General features: G+C 37.3%; 1 protein-coding gene across 11 annotated transcripts in view; it reads right to left on the bottom strand.

The window, feature by feature from the left end:
• The window catches only part of otog (otogelin), a 176,810-nt gene that overhangs the window by 12,139 nt on the left and 146,555 nt on the right, over window positions 1-18,116 (bottom strand). For 10 of the 11 annotated variants that reach the window (XM_062030540.1, XM_062030539.1, XM_062030536.1 and 7 more), the window contains 5 exons: window positions 17,968-18,072; window positions 17,691-17,810; window positions 14,342-14,387; window positions 11,008-11,079; window positions 5,072-5,151 (listed from right to left, as the gene is read on the bottom strand). In XM_062030540.1, coding sequence (XP_061886524.1) covers window positions 5,072-5,151; window positions 11,008-11,079; window positions 14,342-14,387; window positions 17,691-17,810; window positions 17,968-18,072 — 423 coding nt within the window. The remainder of the gene's footprint in view (window positions 1-5,071; window positions 5,152-11,007; window positions 11,080-14,341; window positions 14,388-17,690; window positions 17,811-17,967; window positions 18,073-18,116) is intronic. The other variant, XM_062030544.1, reaches the window with a different exon arrangement.

The raw sequence follows: 18,116 nt of genomic DNA, 5'->3' as shown, positions 1-18,116 counted from the left end.
ATTACGCCTATACTGGCTCACCTGCACTGGCTTCCTGTGCACTTAAGATGCGACTTTAAGGTTTTACTACTTACGTATAAAATACTACACGGTTTAGCTCCAGCCTATCTCGCCGATTGTATTGTACCATATGTCCCGACAAGAAATCTGCGTTCAAAGAACTCCGGCTTATTAGTGATTCCCAGAGCCAAAAAAAAGTCTGCGGGCTACAGAGCGTTTTCTATTCGGGCTCCAGTACTCTGGAATGCCCTCCCGGTAACAGTTAGAGATGCTACCTCAGTAGAAGCATTTAAGTCCCATCTTAAAACTCATTTGTATAATCTAGCCTTTAAATAGACCCCCCTTTTTTTAGACCAGTTGATCTGCCGTTTCTTTTCTTCTCTCCTCTTCTCCCCTGTCCCTTGCGAGGGGGAGTTGCATAGGTCCGGTGGCCATGGATGTAGTGCTGGCTGTCCAGAGTCGGGACCCCGGGTGGACCACTAGCCTGTGCATCGGTTGGGGACATCTCTGCGCTGCTGACCCGTCTCCGCTCGGGATGGTTTCCTGTTGGCCCCGCTGTGGACTGGACTCTCGCTGATGTGTTGGATCCACTGTGGACTGGACTTTCACAATGTTATGTCAGACCCACTCGACATCCATTGCTTTCGGTCTCCCCTAGAGGGGCGGGGGGTTACCCACATATGCGGTCCTCTCCAAGGTTTCTCATAGTCATTCACCGACGTCCCACTGGGGTGAGTTTTTCCTTGCCCGTATGTGGGCTCTGTACCGAGGATGTCGTTGTGGCTTGTACAGCCCTTTGAGACACTTGTGATTTAGGGCTATATAAATAAACATTGATTGATTGATTGATTAAAGTCACCACATAAGAACATTATTCTTTGACCATTATCCATGTAAGTAGCCTTGATCCATTCTTCAAATGTTTCTATACTTGACTTAGGTGATCTATATATACAACTGATGAAAATGTTTTTGCTTTTTTCCTGACATATTTCAATGGTTATACATTCTAAGATATTATCTATAGCAAATGACATGTTTTTTACCACTTTGTAGTTCAGGTTCTTCATCACGTACACAGCTACTCCTCCTCCATTTGTGTTGGTTCTGTTGATGTAGTTTAGTTCATATCCCTCCAGATCAAAATCTATTCCTTTTTTTATCATCAATCCATGTTTCTGTGACAGCAATCACTTTGAATGGTTCGTTGATGTGTTTCAAAAAGTTCTTAATGTTGTTGTAGTTTGCATACAAGCTTCTGCTATTAAAATGAATAATTGACAATTTGTTATCGCATGTAATGTTGCTATTATATTGATCATCTGTATAATAAAAACAATTATTACTGATGTGGGAGAAAAAATTTGTATCTGGATCTATATCATTTTCCAAATTCTGGTTTTTGTAATCTTTGTTGCAGAAATTTTTTAGTTCCATATTTTCTTGTTCAACAATCTTTGATGTTGTTTCAATAATCTCAATAAGTGTAGGTGGATGCAATCCTGAATGTAGGTCCTCTTGTTTAGTCGTCCCTTGGAACATAGTAGTGTCGATGCTGAATTTGGGTGTTTGTTTTCTGTCGGAGTCCATTAGCATCGTTGTTTTGGTAGCTGTGTAAACTTTAAAAATTTTCCAGGTCCTTGATGTCATGGACAACAATTACTCTTGCTTCTGGACCTCCATTCAGCTTGATGTAGATTTTACAGTTGATGCTCCAAGTTCCCTGGATTTTTCCCTGCTTTCTCAAGTCGCGTGCTTTCTTGGCGATTCCAGCATTGCGTTTTGTGAGATGCTCATTCATGTACACATTTGTTCCCTTCAGCTTCTTTCCCTGTCTCAGCAATGCCATTTTAGATTTTCTGTTTACGAGTTTCACGAGCACGACTGGAGTGGCGTTGTTGTTTCTTCCGTTCAGTGGGATGCATGTTTCGATGGTATTAATGTCAATTTCAATTTCCTTTGATTGCAGAAAGTCGACCACTTGCTGTTCTGCTGAGATCATATCCATTTCATCTGGTTCACCTTCATTATTCACAGCTTTCGCATAGGATCTTGGTTTAATTCGGTCCCCAGTCACGATGATATCATTCATTCGTTTGTCCTGATCCATTTCATCTATGATATTCCTCAACATGTTGTTGTCTTCTTGATGGGTCTTTATTCGTTTGCCCATTTCAGTGGCTTCATTATTTCTTCTGTTGTTCTGAGATTGCAGATTTTCTATATTTTCCTGCAGACTTTTCACATCTTGTTTGTGTTCTGTTGTTACTTTTCTCAGATATTCTTTCAATTCTTTCATTTCTTTTTTCATTTCTTTTTTCATTTCTTCTTTCATTTCTTTCAATTCTTCTTTCATTTCTTCTTTCATTTCTTCAAGTTTTTGTAGTATCACTTCTTGATTCCCATCATGTCCTGTGTCCAACCTCAAATCTTGTTCCCAGTTGTGTTCTGTAACAGCTGACCCCGAAGGTTTCGGGATTTCAATCTTTCCTTTACCTTTTCGCATCGCGGCAGTCACTGACGTCACTGCCTCTTGCTTGTGTCTTAACGGCAGTTGCTTCTTTAGCGACTTGCGGCACTTTAACTTGTTTTTTCCAACAATTTCGTATCTTGCGCCGTTCAGAGATCAATTTGAGGTGTCAGCCTGTCAACTTATATCACTCTGCGACGTCGGGATCACTTTAAAACAGCTGTAAACTCGCCGTAGCTTTTGGTTGCTAGGCAACCGCTTTGAACTGCGGCAAGGCGCCTTTGGCTTGAGGCTAACGGCTCTCCCAACTCGCCTTCTTTCAGCGTATCAGTGCCTCTCAACTGACCAAAATCAGATTGAAGATGCCAGGGTACTCTCCTGTGGCTGTGATCGCAAATCAGTGGTCAAAATCTTCAGATTTAACAAAAAACTCCGGTAGCAAGAGCGGAGCCTTTCTCTTTTGCGTCCTTTCTCATTGACAAGAAGTGTTATTTATGGGCGTATGTCCGTGTGTAACCTGTGAGTGAAGGTGCACTGCGACAAGTGATGCACAGTTTACACCCGAGACGCTAAAAAGAGAAAAGTTGATTGCGAATGGCGTGTTTTCAACAAGACATGGACTGCCAAGCAACGTTCCCTCTAAGGTGCGTGCCTGCGCAATTGCGCACTGGTCAAGCGTCCTCTGCGCACAGCAAATACATGCCGCGCACCAAATCAAATCCCATCTGAATTCTAAACAAAATAAACACATTTATTCTGTGTAATTTTGCAATGCAACTCTGAGTGACAGTGACAACAAGCGGCCCTAACGGTGTTCGTCAACACCGTTCAATTGAACACCGTTCAATTATTGTAACGTCTATCGAGATGCTTCGAGGCCAGGAATTATATCGATCACTTTATTGAGCAAAACTGTTTATATTCGGCCATAACCACACCAAAAACATGAGTAAAACACTTCCATCTCGAAAAACTAGTCATTTTCTGCTGTACAAACCAGGCCAAAACCAACTTGTCATCTGTCACCAACACGCATACCACTAAACCACTGGTGCGTTTACGGCCACACAAAAAGTCGGACAACTCAAACACCACACAAAGTTACACTATGACTCCTCAGTCATACGTGTGCTTATTTTACTGTCATTTATTATTAATGTTAATTTATTTATATTAATCATGGAATGCTGTTACTAGAGAAAGTTACAGGAATGCACACTTCATCCTATGCTTACATTTCATTGTGCAACATGAGGATGTTTAAGGGGAACTAAATGTGATCTCTGAAAAGGGTACAAATGATTTCCAAAGCAGTGCTTTTGGTATAAAGTTAAGTTAGGTTAAATGAAAGTATTATTATTACTATTATTATTATTATTATTATTTATCTTACGGTATATATCAAAAATAATATTAAGCAAAATTTAATTGAAATATTGTCGATGTGGCCCTCCAGCAGTGCTCGGGTTGCTCATGCGGCCCCCGGTAAAAATTAATTGCCCACCCCTGGTATACACTATGTAAAAAAAATGTTAATGGCAGGCCACATAAAAAAAATGAACGTATGCTAAACAGAGTTATTGTCTGAATTATTCACTTTTGGTAACTTTCTTTTTTAAACTTGCTGTAGTTTGAGTAAAACATGAAATACAAATTAATATTGTCATTCACAATGGCGTTTTAATTATTTCTAATGCAATTGTTGAAACAGCAGTCTGAGGAATACAGACCTGTATAACATACATTATAGTGATTAATTGCTGCATTTGAAAATTAGATCATTTATTGATTACTACTGTTTTCACAGCAAACTATCAAAACTATATTGGTAACCATTGACTTGACAGTCAAAAACTAATAATTGCTTGTATTCCGACATATGAATTTTTCCCGGAAGTGAAAAAAAACTGTGGTCAACCAAACTAAGATGGCTGTTGTGCAGCAAGCAGTGCGCCCAAATCTTCCTGCAGAAAATCTAACTATGCAATGGAATAGATCCCTATACTTTATCAAAAAAAAGTTTTTCGAGTGATAGCTAGTAATATCCATCGGTCGAGTTTGCAGACATATTGAATAATCTTGTGCTCCAATGTCATTCTACACGACAAAACAAACACAAACTTGGAAAAGCATGGAGGTCTGTAACTTCTTTGTGCGTGGTTGTGTCAGGGAAATTGGCCCAGGGACCGTAGTGTGGTTTTATTGGTCCCCGGCAGTTTTAAAATTTTAAAAAGTATGAAAATGAATTCAATATTAATAAATATATTTAGATGTCACACTGATTTGATAATTTGTCACCTGTAACACAAAGCTAAGATGTTTTGTGCAGATAGCTTAGCATATATTGATCTACAATTGATTGGTTTTAGCATTCTTTAATGTCAAAATAAATCAAAGTGTTTCCCAGCGTCCTTTAATGTTCCTGTTTGCTTGAAAAAATTGGGACCCCACTGACTCAGCATGATGACTTAATATGATAGGATGAATAGTTCAGTTTTATTTGTTGTTTTATTGTTATTTATTTTTCCAAATTAAATTGATTACCAGAGAAGTGAGCTAGTGGGTGAGGGAGTGAGTTAGTGACCCACACATGAAACATACCGGCCGGTTACTGCGACAGTCATTCTTCCTGATCGTCATCCTGACTGTCACCTTCTGACAGGGTTTGCCGTCTTCTTTGCCTGATTACAAACCAAATAAAAATAATTAAACAAGAACAGAATAGAAGAACCTCTGTAGAAACACAGCAAACACAGGGAAGATGCAGCGGGTCACAAAGACGAATCAAGAGGAAAGAGAAGCACTGACATCCATCATGCACAAGCGATTGGTCAAAGCATAAGTCAAGAGGGAAGGTCGAAAACATAAAAAAGAATTGTCAGGATCCTGACGCCAATGAAAAATATTCAGACAATTACATAAAATACAAACAAGTGCTGGTTGATAAAACCTGCCTCTGGAGGATCTTAGAATGTTAGTCTATCATTATGTCAATTTCATCAGGTTAAGATTAGCTGTCACATATATCCACCAATTTCTGTGTCAGAAAGCAGAGGTGTGAAACTACTATTGTACATTGGCAGCGAACCAGAGAACCATCACATATGCACAAGGCTGCTTCACTGATGATGACACAGCGAGAGTGCTGAAAGTACTGAATGTGTTTAGAAAGCAGACTGGTCACCCTAGAGGAGGGCTATTCAATTGGCGGTTCAGTTCAAAACTTGGAGACAAACATTTTCGCAGCAATATCCTAAAAATACAAGAGTGCTCCCGTTGAATAAAGGGACTTGGACGACTCTCAACACATTGGCAGATCCTTGCATTAACATTTAACCTTGCTAGCAAACAGAACCCTGGGGTTTAAACTTGTGATAAACCCCAATCCCCGGCCGAGTCATACAAAAGACTACAAAAAATGGGACCCATTACCTCCCTGCTTGGCACTCAGCATCAAGGGTTGGAATTGGGGGTTAAATCACCAAATGATTCCCGAGCGCGGCGCACGCTGCTGCTCACTGCTCCCCTCACCTCCCAGGGGGTGAACATGGGGATGGGTCAAATGCAGAGGACACATTACACCACACCTAATGTGTGTGACAATAATTGGTACTTTAACTTTAACTTTAATAACTGATACGGTATGTTCCTCAAGGCACCCTTTTAAGTTCCTTCCTTTTTGGCAGGTACATTTTTTAAATTGGTAATGTTATTTATGTAAGTAAGGTGTTGCTGTAGCTTGTTTGCTTCAAATGCAGTCAGTAGTCATTTGTTCACATTCTTTAGTTATAGGATATGATAGGATAGACTTTTATTTTTACCACGATGGGCCAATTATGTGGTTGCACTGCAGATTTTTACATACGGTAACAAAAGAAAAACATAATGAAAATATAAAAAATAGTAATAAATAATGAATACATATTGCACACTAACAATTGCATTATGTATAGATAAGTTATAAAACAAAAACACTATCTTAACAACCGTATTGCACACTAAGAAAGGTTCTAGTTTAGGTCCTTTCTTTTTATTATTTGGTATATTCAACTGGTAGCCTGCGAATTGTGAGAGATTCACATTTTTGCAGCTGCCATAGAAATGATCTTTTACTAGCTTTTTTGCAAAATAGCAGAGCGCTCCTGTAACTGACAAAACAAAAAGACCAAAATAATATGTCTACTGTAGAGGACACTGGTTCTCTAAGACTAATAGTGAAGAGGGATGTCCGCCCCCTGGTTTTTAGCTGGAAATATGGCCCCCCAAAAAATGTTGTTTAATATCTCTGGTCTAGAGACCTGCGGCTGATCATTTCTGCACTTTCAAAAGCTGAATCAAATATCAAATCATGACATGTGCTCCTTAAATAGTTGCTGTGAGCAAAACAAATTGGTGCTGATTGAAAGAGAACATCCAAAAACTAAGGGTAAAGGGTAATTATGTTTGTGCGGTTACAAAAACCTTATCACCATAGCTTTAGCGTTATTAGTAGCGGTTTTTGATACAAACCACATGGGCAGTTGCCTAGGCGGCATTCGCTGAGAGGCATAGCAAGAATGAGGGGGGAAAAAAACAGTAGAATGTGTGTGTCAGATGGGCACACAGGCGGGATACCGGCGCCCCCTATACACCTTACTTGGAGTGGATAAAACCAAACTGAGTAGGGAGTCTCAGCCTTCGGTTTAAATGGAAGGTAAGAAGGTAAAGTACAAAAAAATTATTACACATAAAACACATTTTGTTAATATCGCATAATATTGAAACAAATAAAACAAATATATTTTTGCTATTAAAATGTAAAACAAAACAAAAAAATGTTTTGTTTTTTTACTTTTGTTTACACAGGAAAGTCCCATTGAGATTTAAAATCTCTTTAGCAAGAGAGTCCTGCCACAAACCAGTGTGAGAGGTACTAGGAGCAAGGTGGTTAAAGTGTCTAAAGATGGATTAGTACCAGAAACTCTCAAGTAACTTGTAAATGTTAGTTTAGCTTTGACTGCTAGTTGAGGTGTCAGGGCGCCAATAAATGTATTATAATTTATTATAAAATTTCTGTTTATATGATTTAGATGTTTGTAGTACTTAAGAGTAGGGTTGTACGGTATACCGGTCTTAGTATAGTACCGCGATACTAATGAATCCCATTCGGTACTATACCGTCTCTGAAAAGTACCAGTCCACCACCCCCATCGTCGTCAAGTCGTGTCATTGCTGGTTTACGAGCAGACGAGCATGTTCGGTAGCGCACAATTACGGAATACTTACAAACAGACAATGTGTGTAGACAGAAAAGGGAAAACTGGCGCATTTCGGCTTAAAAACTAACGATAAAGGTGAAGTTATAACACTGAAACGCCCACCGGAAGAGGTGCTTTAAGACATGACTAGCTAGCTAGCGGCGAACAACCATTCACAGTCGGCAGTGTTTTAGCTACTTCTAAATCACTAATCCTCGCCTCTATGGCGAAAAAATAAAGTAAGTTTCTTATAAGTATCATCCCTGCAGGACGAGGAATAGCTAAACATATTTCACTACACACCATAGCTCACCGGCGTCAAAGTGTAAACAAACGCCATTGGTGGATCTACACCTAACATCCACTGTAAGGGTACCAAGTACAGGAACGTATCTAGTCGATACTACTATGAATAGGTCAATATTTTTTGGCACCACAACATCTTCTTTCGGTTTTTTTTAAATGTATAAACTCAGGAAATATGTCTCTGGACACATGAAGACTTTGAATATGACCAATGTATGATCCTGTAACGACTTGGTATCAAATTGATACCCAAATTTGTGGTATCATTCAAAACTAATGTAAAGCATCCAAACAATAGAAGAATACATGATTATTACATTTTAACAGAAGTGTAAATAGAACATGTTAAAAGAGAAAGTAAGCAGATATTAACAATAAATGAAAAAGTAGATTAATGATTCATTTTATACCACTTGTCCTTAATAATTTTGACAAAATAATAGAATGGAAAATGACACAATATATTACTGCATACGTCAGCAGACTAAATTAGGAGCCTTTGTTTGCTTACTTACTAATGAAAGACAAGTTGTCATTTATATTCACTATTTTATTTAAGGACAAACTTGCAATAAGAAACATATGTTTAAGGTACCGTAAGATTGTTTGTTAAGATAAAGCCAATAATGCAATTTTTTGTGGTCCCCTTTATTTAAAAAAGTATCGAAAAGTACCGAAAAGTATCGAAATAATTTTGGGTCCGGTACCAAAATATTGGTATCGGGAAAACACTACTTAAGAGTTCAGTAGCACTACTGCTCTACATCATACTGACTTACTAATAAGTTTATTAAATCTTCAATCTGTAAAAAAGTTAAAGAAGTTACTGAATATTTACACTCTGAGAAATATAAATACATGAATTGATGGATCGAAAATACTTTATGATACAGCTCTTCTATAGGATCTCATTCAATTGCGCAAGTGTATGTAATTGTTAAGTGCATGTGAGCGTCAGGTGGTTCTATTTTCCATTCAGATATTTCAATCCTGAGTGATGAGGTTTAAATATAACTGCAGCCGTCAGGCAGCCACAGAATCAACTCAATAGATCCCTTTGTTGTCAGAGACAGGCGGCACAGCCGGGTTTCAAGTTACGTGGGAGTCAGTGGGACCTGAGCTCCCACGATGAGGTGGTCTGTCCCATCATATTTCTTTCAAAGTAATGGCCTTATTCATGTGCACACCCTGAAAATTGTGCAAGCTCAGTTATAAATAGGGATGTTCCGATCAGGGTTTTTATACTGCTGATTCCAATACGATCATCCATGAGTGAGATTGGCTGATACCAATACTGAGCACAGTTATTAACTGTACATTTTTCAATGTATTCATGGTGAATGCTATTGACAGTTTAACAATTGCAACACGATATGTAATTTATATATTTTATTTTATTACATACAATTGTTTGAGCCAAACAACATCAATGTTACACAATAAGTAAACAAAAGCAAAAACTACCATCTACTATGCATTTACATCTTGTAGTTTTTGCCCTTTAAGTCCGCTTGTGTCCAGGGAATTATTCCTTGAGTTTGGAAGCGTGACCAAAAACAACAAAAAAATCATTTTGAGAAAAGAAAAATATCTACTAAATAATTTTATTATCGATCATAAACTTATACTAACCTTGGTATTGACACCACCAATTTGTGATCAATTTGCCCACCTCTTATGTGTCGTGTATCTCAATTCTGTACACTGCTGCTGGAATTTTAATTTTCCTGAGGGAACTCTCCTGAAGGAATCAATAAAGTACTATCTATCTATCTATCTATCTATCTATCTATCTATCTATCTGTACCGATTGCGACAATGCTGACAAACCAACAGTTGTTATAATATCATCTCTCTTAACTCTTATTAATTTAGTGGTTTGCTTAGCTATAGCATGCCTTCTCCTAGCTTGCTCTCGGTGTGTAACATGTTTAGCCTCAACCTCTAGTGATAATGTAACGATACTTAAGATACTAAGAAATGCAGTTTGCTTGCCATAATGGAGGTAAATATTATAGGCTTGGAGGAGCAGCTCCACACGCCACATAATTTACTGCTCGCTGCTGCTTGCTAAAAATAAATACAAGGTTAGCCAGAGGGGATTGGCGTATGTGATCGGCATTAAAAGGCATTAATCGGCAATGATGATCCCACACGTTTACACGAATGTCGTCCGATACCGATCGGTGTCCGATCGATCGGCACATCCCTAGTTATAACTCAAAGCCTGGAAACATCATAATTATTCAATTTGTTGTACTAATTATAATTACGCAAAGTGCATGCGATTTTTGTTCACAGCCAGGCTTGAACCCTATTCTACCCTATGGATCCAAAGCCTAAATCCCTACAGATTGAGTTACTGCTGTCGTATGATTTACACACAATGATTTATATAAAATAAGGGAGTACTGAGGTTTAGACTTCTGGATAGTCAATGAAGACTTCAAGAACGTTGCTTGTTGTATTGTAATGAAACATCAATGCAAGAGAATAACCAAAGCTCAGGATGTATGAATGATGAGAGTCACTTCTAATATTGTTTCCTGTCACTATTAGCATAGCATCTTAAGCTCTCTGCAGCAGTGGAAGAAAACAAGCAGCATGCAAATCTTATACAGCCACTACAGGATAATACACACAAACAGCACACACACCACTATCATCTGTTGAAACATGCAGACATCTAAGCCCGACTACTGGGCTTCTACCAACAGCACATTGTTGGCAATCAACAATGCACTGCCCAGACAGTGCTAAATGTGAAGAGCGTGCAGATTTTGTATACAGATCTGCAAGGAAGGCAGGGGATAAATGGAGTACTCAAAATTGGGATTTCTTTTTTAGGCCTAAAATGGAAGCCCACCTCAGTTCAACCAGGTATAAAATATTTTGCGAGAAAGTCATACATAAAAATACAAAATAGTATACTGAGGAAGGGAGTACATTGTTGAATTTCAACAATAGCACCGGCAATTATACTGGTTTAGGTACCTCTTTCACAGTTTGTGTTTAATGTGGGAGTCAGGGAGCTAACAGAGAAAGGGAACAGAGGGAATCCAGTACCTGGTGGGATTGGTACATGATGGTAAGCCACATACATGTTTTCAGAGTTGTGGTTGCAAGTTTACATGCACTCATTGAGAGCATGAATGTCATTACGATGAGAATTGAAAACCGGTTCTTGTTGAGATCCCGTTAGCGCCTCATTTATAAAAGTCTATCCTATCCTAAAACTTGCTAATATTAACTGTAAACATGAAATTAATGTTTCTAATACAACATATTGTAATATTTTATGAAGTAATGTAATAATAATGTACAGTATTTAACTTCGGGAGCCGACTGCAGTATCTCCTGCGGCTTCTCCGTCAAACACACCATCAGCAGCTTCTCCATATTTCAATGGATCAATGTTGGCAGTTTAGATATTATTTTAATGTTCATGGCTGTTGTTATCAACTCACAGCTTCAGGTATGGTGCAGACTAGCCATTCTACGCTCCAATGCTCCGCTGAGTTGGCTACACACTTTGTCATGATTAGATGATTTATTTCTTTAATTCAATGAATGTCATCCGCTTCTTATTACCTGCACTCACCTTCGCACTTACTTGCTTAATACCTACGGTTTGAAAAACAAATGTATGTTTTGCTAGCTATAAGCTAATGCTAGCAGGTAAGACAACAGATTTTTTGTTGGGAGGCTCGTAAACCAAGTTTTTGCAAGCAACCTGAAGCATGACAAATAGCTGAGAGATAGCTTGTATCCCAAAAAACTCGTAAGCTTGGGCCCTCGTATCCCAAAGGTACCACTGTGATTAAACACCAGTGGTCTAATCTATTCATTCCAAAGACACCTACATGTGTCCAAGTTTCAGATGCCAAACTGTAGATATTAGGTAAATTTGAAGAATTTGGACTTAAAGGCCTACTGAAATGACATTTTTTTATTTAAACGGGGATAGCAGATCCATTCTGTGTCATACTTGATCATTTTGCGATATTGCCATATTTTTGCTGAAAGGATTTAGTACAGAACAACGACGATAAAGTTCGTAACTTTTGGTCTCTGATAAAAAAAAGCCTTGCCCCTACCGGAAGTAGCGTGACGTAGTCAGTTGATCGCCTCCTCATATTTTCCTATTGTTTTCAATGCAGCTAGAGCGATTCGGACCGAGAAAGCGACGATTACCCCATTAATTTGAGCGAGGATGAAAGATTCGTGGATGAGGAACGTTAAGAGTGACGGACTATAATGCAGTGCAAGACATATCTTTTTTCGCTCTGACCGTAACTTAGGTACAAGCTGGCTCATTGGATTCCACACTCTCTCCTTTTTCTATTGTGGATCACGGATTTGTATTTTAAACCCCCTCGGATACTATATCCTCTTGAAAATGAGAGTCGAGAACGCGAAATGGACATTCACAGTGACTTTTATCTCCACGACAATACATCGACAAAACACTTTAGCTACGGAGCTAACGTGATAGCATCGTGCTTAACTGCATATAGAAACAAAATAAATAAATCCCTGACTGAAAGGATAGACAGAAGATCATCAATACTATTAAACCAGGGACATGTAAATACACTGCTAATGCTTTCCAGCCTGGCGAAGGTTAACAATGCTGTTGCTAACGACGCCATTGAAGCTAACTTAGCAACCGGACATCACAGAGCTATGCTAAAAACATTAGCTATCCACCTACGCCAGCCAGCCCTCATCTGCTCATCAACACCTGTGCTCACCTGCGTTCCAGCGATCGACGGTGCGACGAAGGACTTCACCCGATCACAGATGCGGTCGGCGAGACGGAAGAAGTTAAGGTGAGTTCGCCGGCTAACGCGTCTGCTATCCATCTCTGTCTTCCTGGTTGTGTTGCTGTAGTCTGCCGCTAATACACTGATCCCACCTACAACTTTCTTCTTTGCAGTCTCCATTGTTCATTAATCAAATTGCTAAATATTCACCAACACAGATGTCCAGAATACTGTGGAATTATGAGATGAAAACAGAGCTATTTTGTATTGGATTCAATGGGGTACCGATACTTCTGTTTCGCCTGGCTACGTCACGCGCATACGTCATCATCCAAAGGCGTTTTCAACCGGAAGTTTAGCGGGAAATTTAAAATTGCACTTTATAAGTTAACCCGGCCGTATTGGCATGTGTTGCAAAGTACAAAGAAGAAGAATTATGAGAAAAACTTCCAACCTTATTGAAAATATTCTTCATCTCAGTATGTTAATAATGACTGAATTAATTAATTACATATTACAACCTGTTGTATATACTAATTCATAGATGTTATTTTATTATATAAAAAGGTCAGTAAATGATTTTATATAATTGTAAACGCTTTGAAGTGGGAAAGGGGTAGGATTAAATAAGCTTTGCTTCTTCCTACTCCTTTTCGGGCCTGATGTAAATGAAATGATATGAAATTGTGTGATGTGTTCATGTTCGAAATAAACTAAAATAAAGAAAGAAAGAAAGAAAATGTTAAGATTTCATCATTGATATATAAACTATCAGACTGCGTGGTCGGTAGTAGTGGGTTTCAGTAGGCCTTTAAAGGTCATTATATTTTCTATATAGAGCTAAATTAAAATTGTAAGTAATTCAAGGACACCCTACGCTCTAAAACATATCTTTATACTGTCTTTTTAATAAACACATTTGCTTGGCTTAATTCTTATACTGGATATCCTAATGCAACCCTCCCATTAGTTTTGGCTGGGACCAGCACTGGACAGCTCAAATGATTGGGTGTTTGGGTGCGTGAAGCGGCATATACCATTACAACGACATCCTTTTTACGTGCTTGAATTTATTTGTGTGTGAGTTTTGACTTTGTGGACTATTTTGTAGTCTTTTGATTCCTTTTTTATAATAAAAGAGGGTAGTAATCATACAGTTTGTCACTGACGATTGCATTACAACTGTCATTTAATGACTTGGCCTGCGCTTTCTGCATGTATTACCATATGTAGGTGAATACTGGAGCATGTATGTAAAATTTTGAAACTGTGTGTCTTCGAGAAAAATTTACAATCAAAATAAAAATACATTCAGACTTGTGCCTGTGTAGTTGTCAGACATCCTGTCACTGGAAAGCACATTGACAATACTCACTAATGAGAATAATTGGAAGGCAATTGCGATAGCAAAACAAGCGGCAATTATGACATTGTGCTGATGAATTTAACTACAAATTGATTGGACATTTTGGAGGCATGTTGGTTGGCAGGTGAGTGTCAGCTGTGGCTCAAAGCTCGACAGTAACTACTACAGCTGTGTGATGCTCTTGTCACATACTCACATGTTTTGCAACATCCGTCCATGTAACTTACGACACTCCCTCCGATCTGGGTGAAAAAGAGAGCCAAAAGTATGGCGATTATTCACATGTCTAATTATACTGTTGATCATTTAAAACAATAACAATGTGATCCCTTTCGAATTTGTAAGTTAACCCTCTTATAAAGGCACATTAAGATACTGGAGTAGGTCAGCAGTACTTTGGACCTAAATACTACAAAGGATGGAGCGGAAACTTCCAGCTGTCTCAAAATTGTCAGGATTAAGAGCAGGTGGGTCCAAACTTTTTGACTTGAGGTCCGCATTGGCCGGTGGCCTGCATGCAAAGTAACAATACACATAATATATATACAAATACATATATATCTATACATAAATATATACATATGTATATATACACACATATATATATATATACACACACATATATATATATATATATATATATATATATATATATATATATATATATATATATATATATATATATATATATATATATATATATATATATATATATATATATATATATATATATATATAAACACACATCATGTATTCATACAGTATATTATGTATATATATGTATATATGTATACATACATATATATACATTTATACATATATGTATATATATATATACATTTATACACATATATATATATATATATAAATATATATATATATATAAATATATATATATATACTGTATATATATATATATATATATATATATATATATATATACATACATATATATATATACATATATATATATATATATATATATATATATATATATATATATATATATATATATATATATACATTTATACATATATTAATATATATATATATATATATATATATATATATATATACAGGCCAAAAGTTTGGACAAACCTTCTCATTTAATGGGTTTTCTTTATTTTCATGACTATTTACATTGTAGATTGTCACTGAAGGCATTAAAACTATGAATGAACACATGTGGAGTTATGTACTTAACAAAAAAAGGTGAAATAACTGAAAACATGTTTTATATTCTAGTTTCTTCAAAATAGCCACCTTTTGCTCTGATTACTGCACACTCTTGGCATTCTCTCGATGAGCTTCAAGAGGTAGTCACCTGAAATGGTTTTCACTTAGTTTCACATAGTTTTGATGCCTTCAGTGACAATGTAGAATTTATTGAAATGAGAAGCTGTGTCCAAACTTTTATACACATATATATATATATATACACACTGTACATACATACATACAAACATGCTTCCTAGGGTTGTATGGTATTAATGTACCACGGTACTCATGAATTGTAAATGGTATTATACAGCCTTTGAAAAATACCAGTACTTTTTTTTTTATTCGCATGCTGCCATACAGTGGTGACGCACAGAGCAGAGGAGCATGTTTAGTGTGTCAGCGCACGCACACTCACAGAGCGCACAAGGAGAAACAGTGAAGAGAGGAAAAATGGCAAATAAATGCAATTCTAGTGGTTAATAAAGAGGGTGCGTGAAGCGCAATACGGAGATATTTGTCCTTCAAAACTATCGATCAAGGTGACGCTTCAAACATGGAAGCGCCACGCTGCAAGCTGTGCTTTAAAACATGCCTCGCCAAAAGTGTGAAGACAGTATTACCACCACCTGCGCTTCAAACTTGGGTTTAACATTTAAATAACAATCATCCAGACCTGCAAAATGAGTTTCAGCTTCCCTGTTGTGCCCATACAGATACGTAGACATGCACACCGTTGTTTGGCTTAATGCCAAAAATTACTGGAATTAGAACCGCAAACGAATGCAAGTGAAATGACTGAATTTTGTAACGAATTGCTACATTTTGTGTTTTATTTTTAACAATGTGTGTTTTACCTCCTTCATGTCTTATCTGTGTAGTTTCAGCCACAGTACTGTTTACTAATGATTGTATTTGTCTTAAAGCACAGACCAAGAGTGGCAACCATAAATCATGAAGCATTTAATACAATGTCATTAAAGCTTTCTATTCTATTCTAACCTAATCCTAGATTATGGCAGGCTGCCCACTGCTCCTCTCACCTCCCAGGAGGTGATCAAGGGGATGGGTCAAATGCAGAGGACAAATTTCACCACACCTAGTGTGTGTGTGACAATCATTGGTACTTTAACTTAACTTAACTTAACTAAATGTCCATTCATCCATCTATTCTCTACCGCTTGTCATATCAAATTGTAAATTGTTATTTGAGTGCAACAAGAAAATGCCTTTTTAATGCCTTTTAATTTGTAAAATTGTTCTTTGAGTGCAATAAAAACCATATGTTTGATATATGGTAAGATTTGTTTAAAATTACGTTGAAAATAAAACTATTTTGTGGTCCCCTTTATTTTGAAAAGTATCAAAAAGTATCGAAATATATCGGAATACATTTTTGGACCGGTACCAAAATATTGGTATCGGGACAACCCTAATACATACTATATTACATAATGGATACATAAATATAAGCAACCACCATAATTGGATATTTGGAGTGTGTGAAAGTTAAACTCCTACCTTGTTTGTGTTGACCTTCTTAAAGTTTTGTAATCAATCAGAAATATCAAGCAGTTAAAATGCGCCAAACATGGATAAGTGTGGAGAGAGTGTCTTACATTTTTCCCATCATGCATTGCAGGGGATTTAAATGGGTGTAATTTTGAATTTATGCGTTGTGATTGGACATTTTTTTATAATATCCACAATGTTTAGTGTGCAAGCTGTGTTATGTGTGACCATGTGTGTTGACTTTTGGTGTTCATTTATTTACGCCATGAGTGTGAAAGGTTGTTTGGATTGGGTAATAAAGTCATAAATAAAATGCTGTGCTTTGCATCACACAAAGTGAAATTAATGATAATTAACCTGAATTACTCATAATATCCACATGATGACGGAAAAATCGAAGCAATTATACTGTAAGATATTTAGAATATAGTTGGAGGCACCCTAAGGGCCAGATACTTGACTAAACTTATGACATCTCATAGGCCAAAATTACCACACCGGCAGATCGTTGTTTGGACACCACTGATATAGAGTATCTATAAAGAGGAGTTTGTTTTTCTAACATTTCTAACATTCTGACATTGCTTGGAGATCAAATACTGATTTCCTAAAGCATAATTTGGGGTATTTTTTTTTTAATACACCAACCATAAAAAACATTAATTAATTAATTAATGTCTGATTTTTATTAATCAATATATTTGTAAGGGAGTAAACTCATAAAACCAGCAGGAGTTTAAGTGATTATTTCCTCTACAGTATATACTCTGTGTGTACGCGAGTGCGTGTGTGTGTGTGTGTTTGGCTGTGCATACCTTCATACACTCTGTTTCATTGACAGGGGGGCAGCTAAAGGGGTAGGAGATGAGTGTTGGTCCAGACAGCGTGTTTATGCATTCAAATTTCATGCAGTTGTACATCCAAGATTTCCCTGGCTGAAACACAGCAACTATAAATCAACAACACATCAATGACAAAAATAACTGCTTGGGTAATGAGTATTTTAAAAACACTCATGTAGCTTTGAAACTAAAACAGGAAAGAATATTCCACATAGGGCTTAACAATAATGAAGCATGCTGACTATCCAACCTTATAAAGAAGAGTGGATCCGTTCTCATGAGCATAGAGGCAGGAAATATTCTTACAAACTCCACAGCAAGTTGACGGCTCTTTTGCAGGGACGTAGATCTGATTCTGCAACATATACACATAAACAAACCAGCAGCTTAAGAAGAGAA

The sequence above is a fragment of the Entelurus aequoreus genome, linkage group LG02, assembly GCF_033978785.1.
Source record: "Entelurus aequoreus isolate RoL-2023_Sb linkage group LG02, RoL_Eaeq_v1.1, whole genome shotgun sequence".
NCBI lineage: Eukaryota > Metazoa > Chordata > Actinopteri > Syngnathiformes > Syngnathidae > Entelurus > Entelurus aequoreus.
The sequence above is the reverse complement of the archived record's forward strand: the minus strand, read 5'-3'. Positions and strand labels throughout refer to the sequence as shown.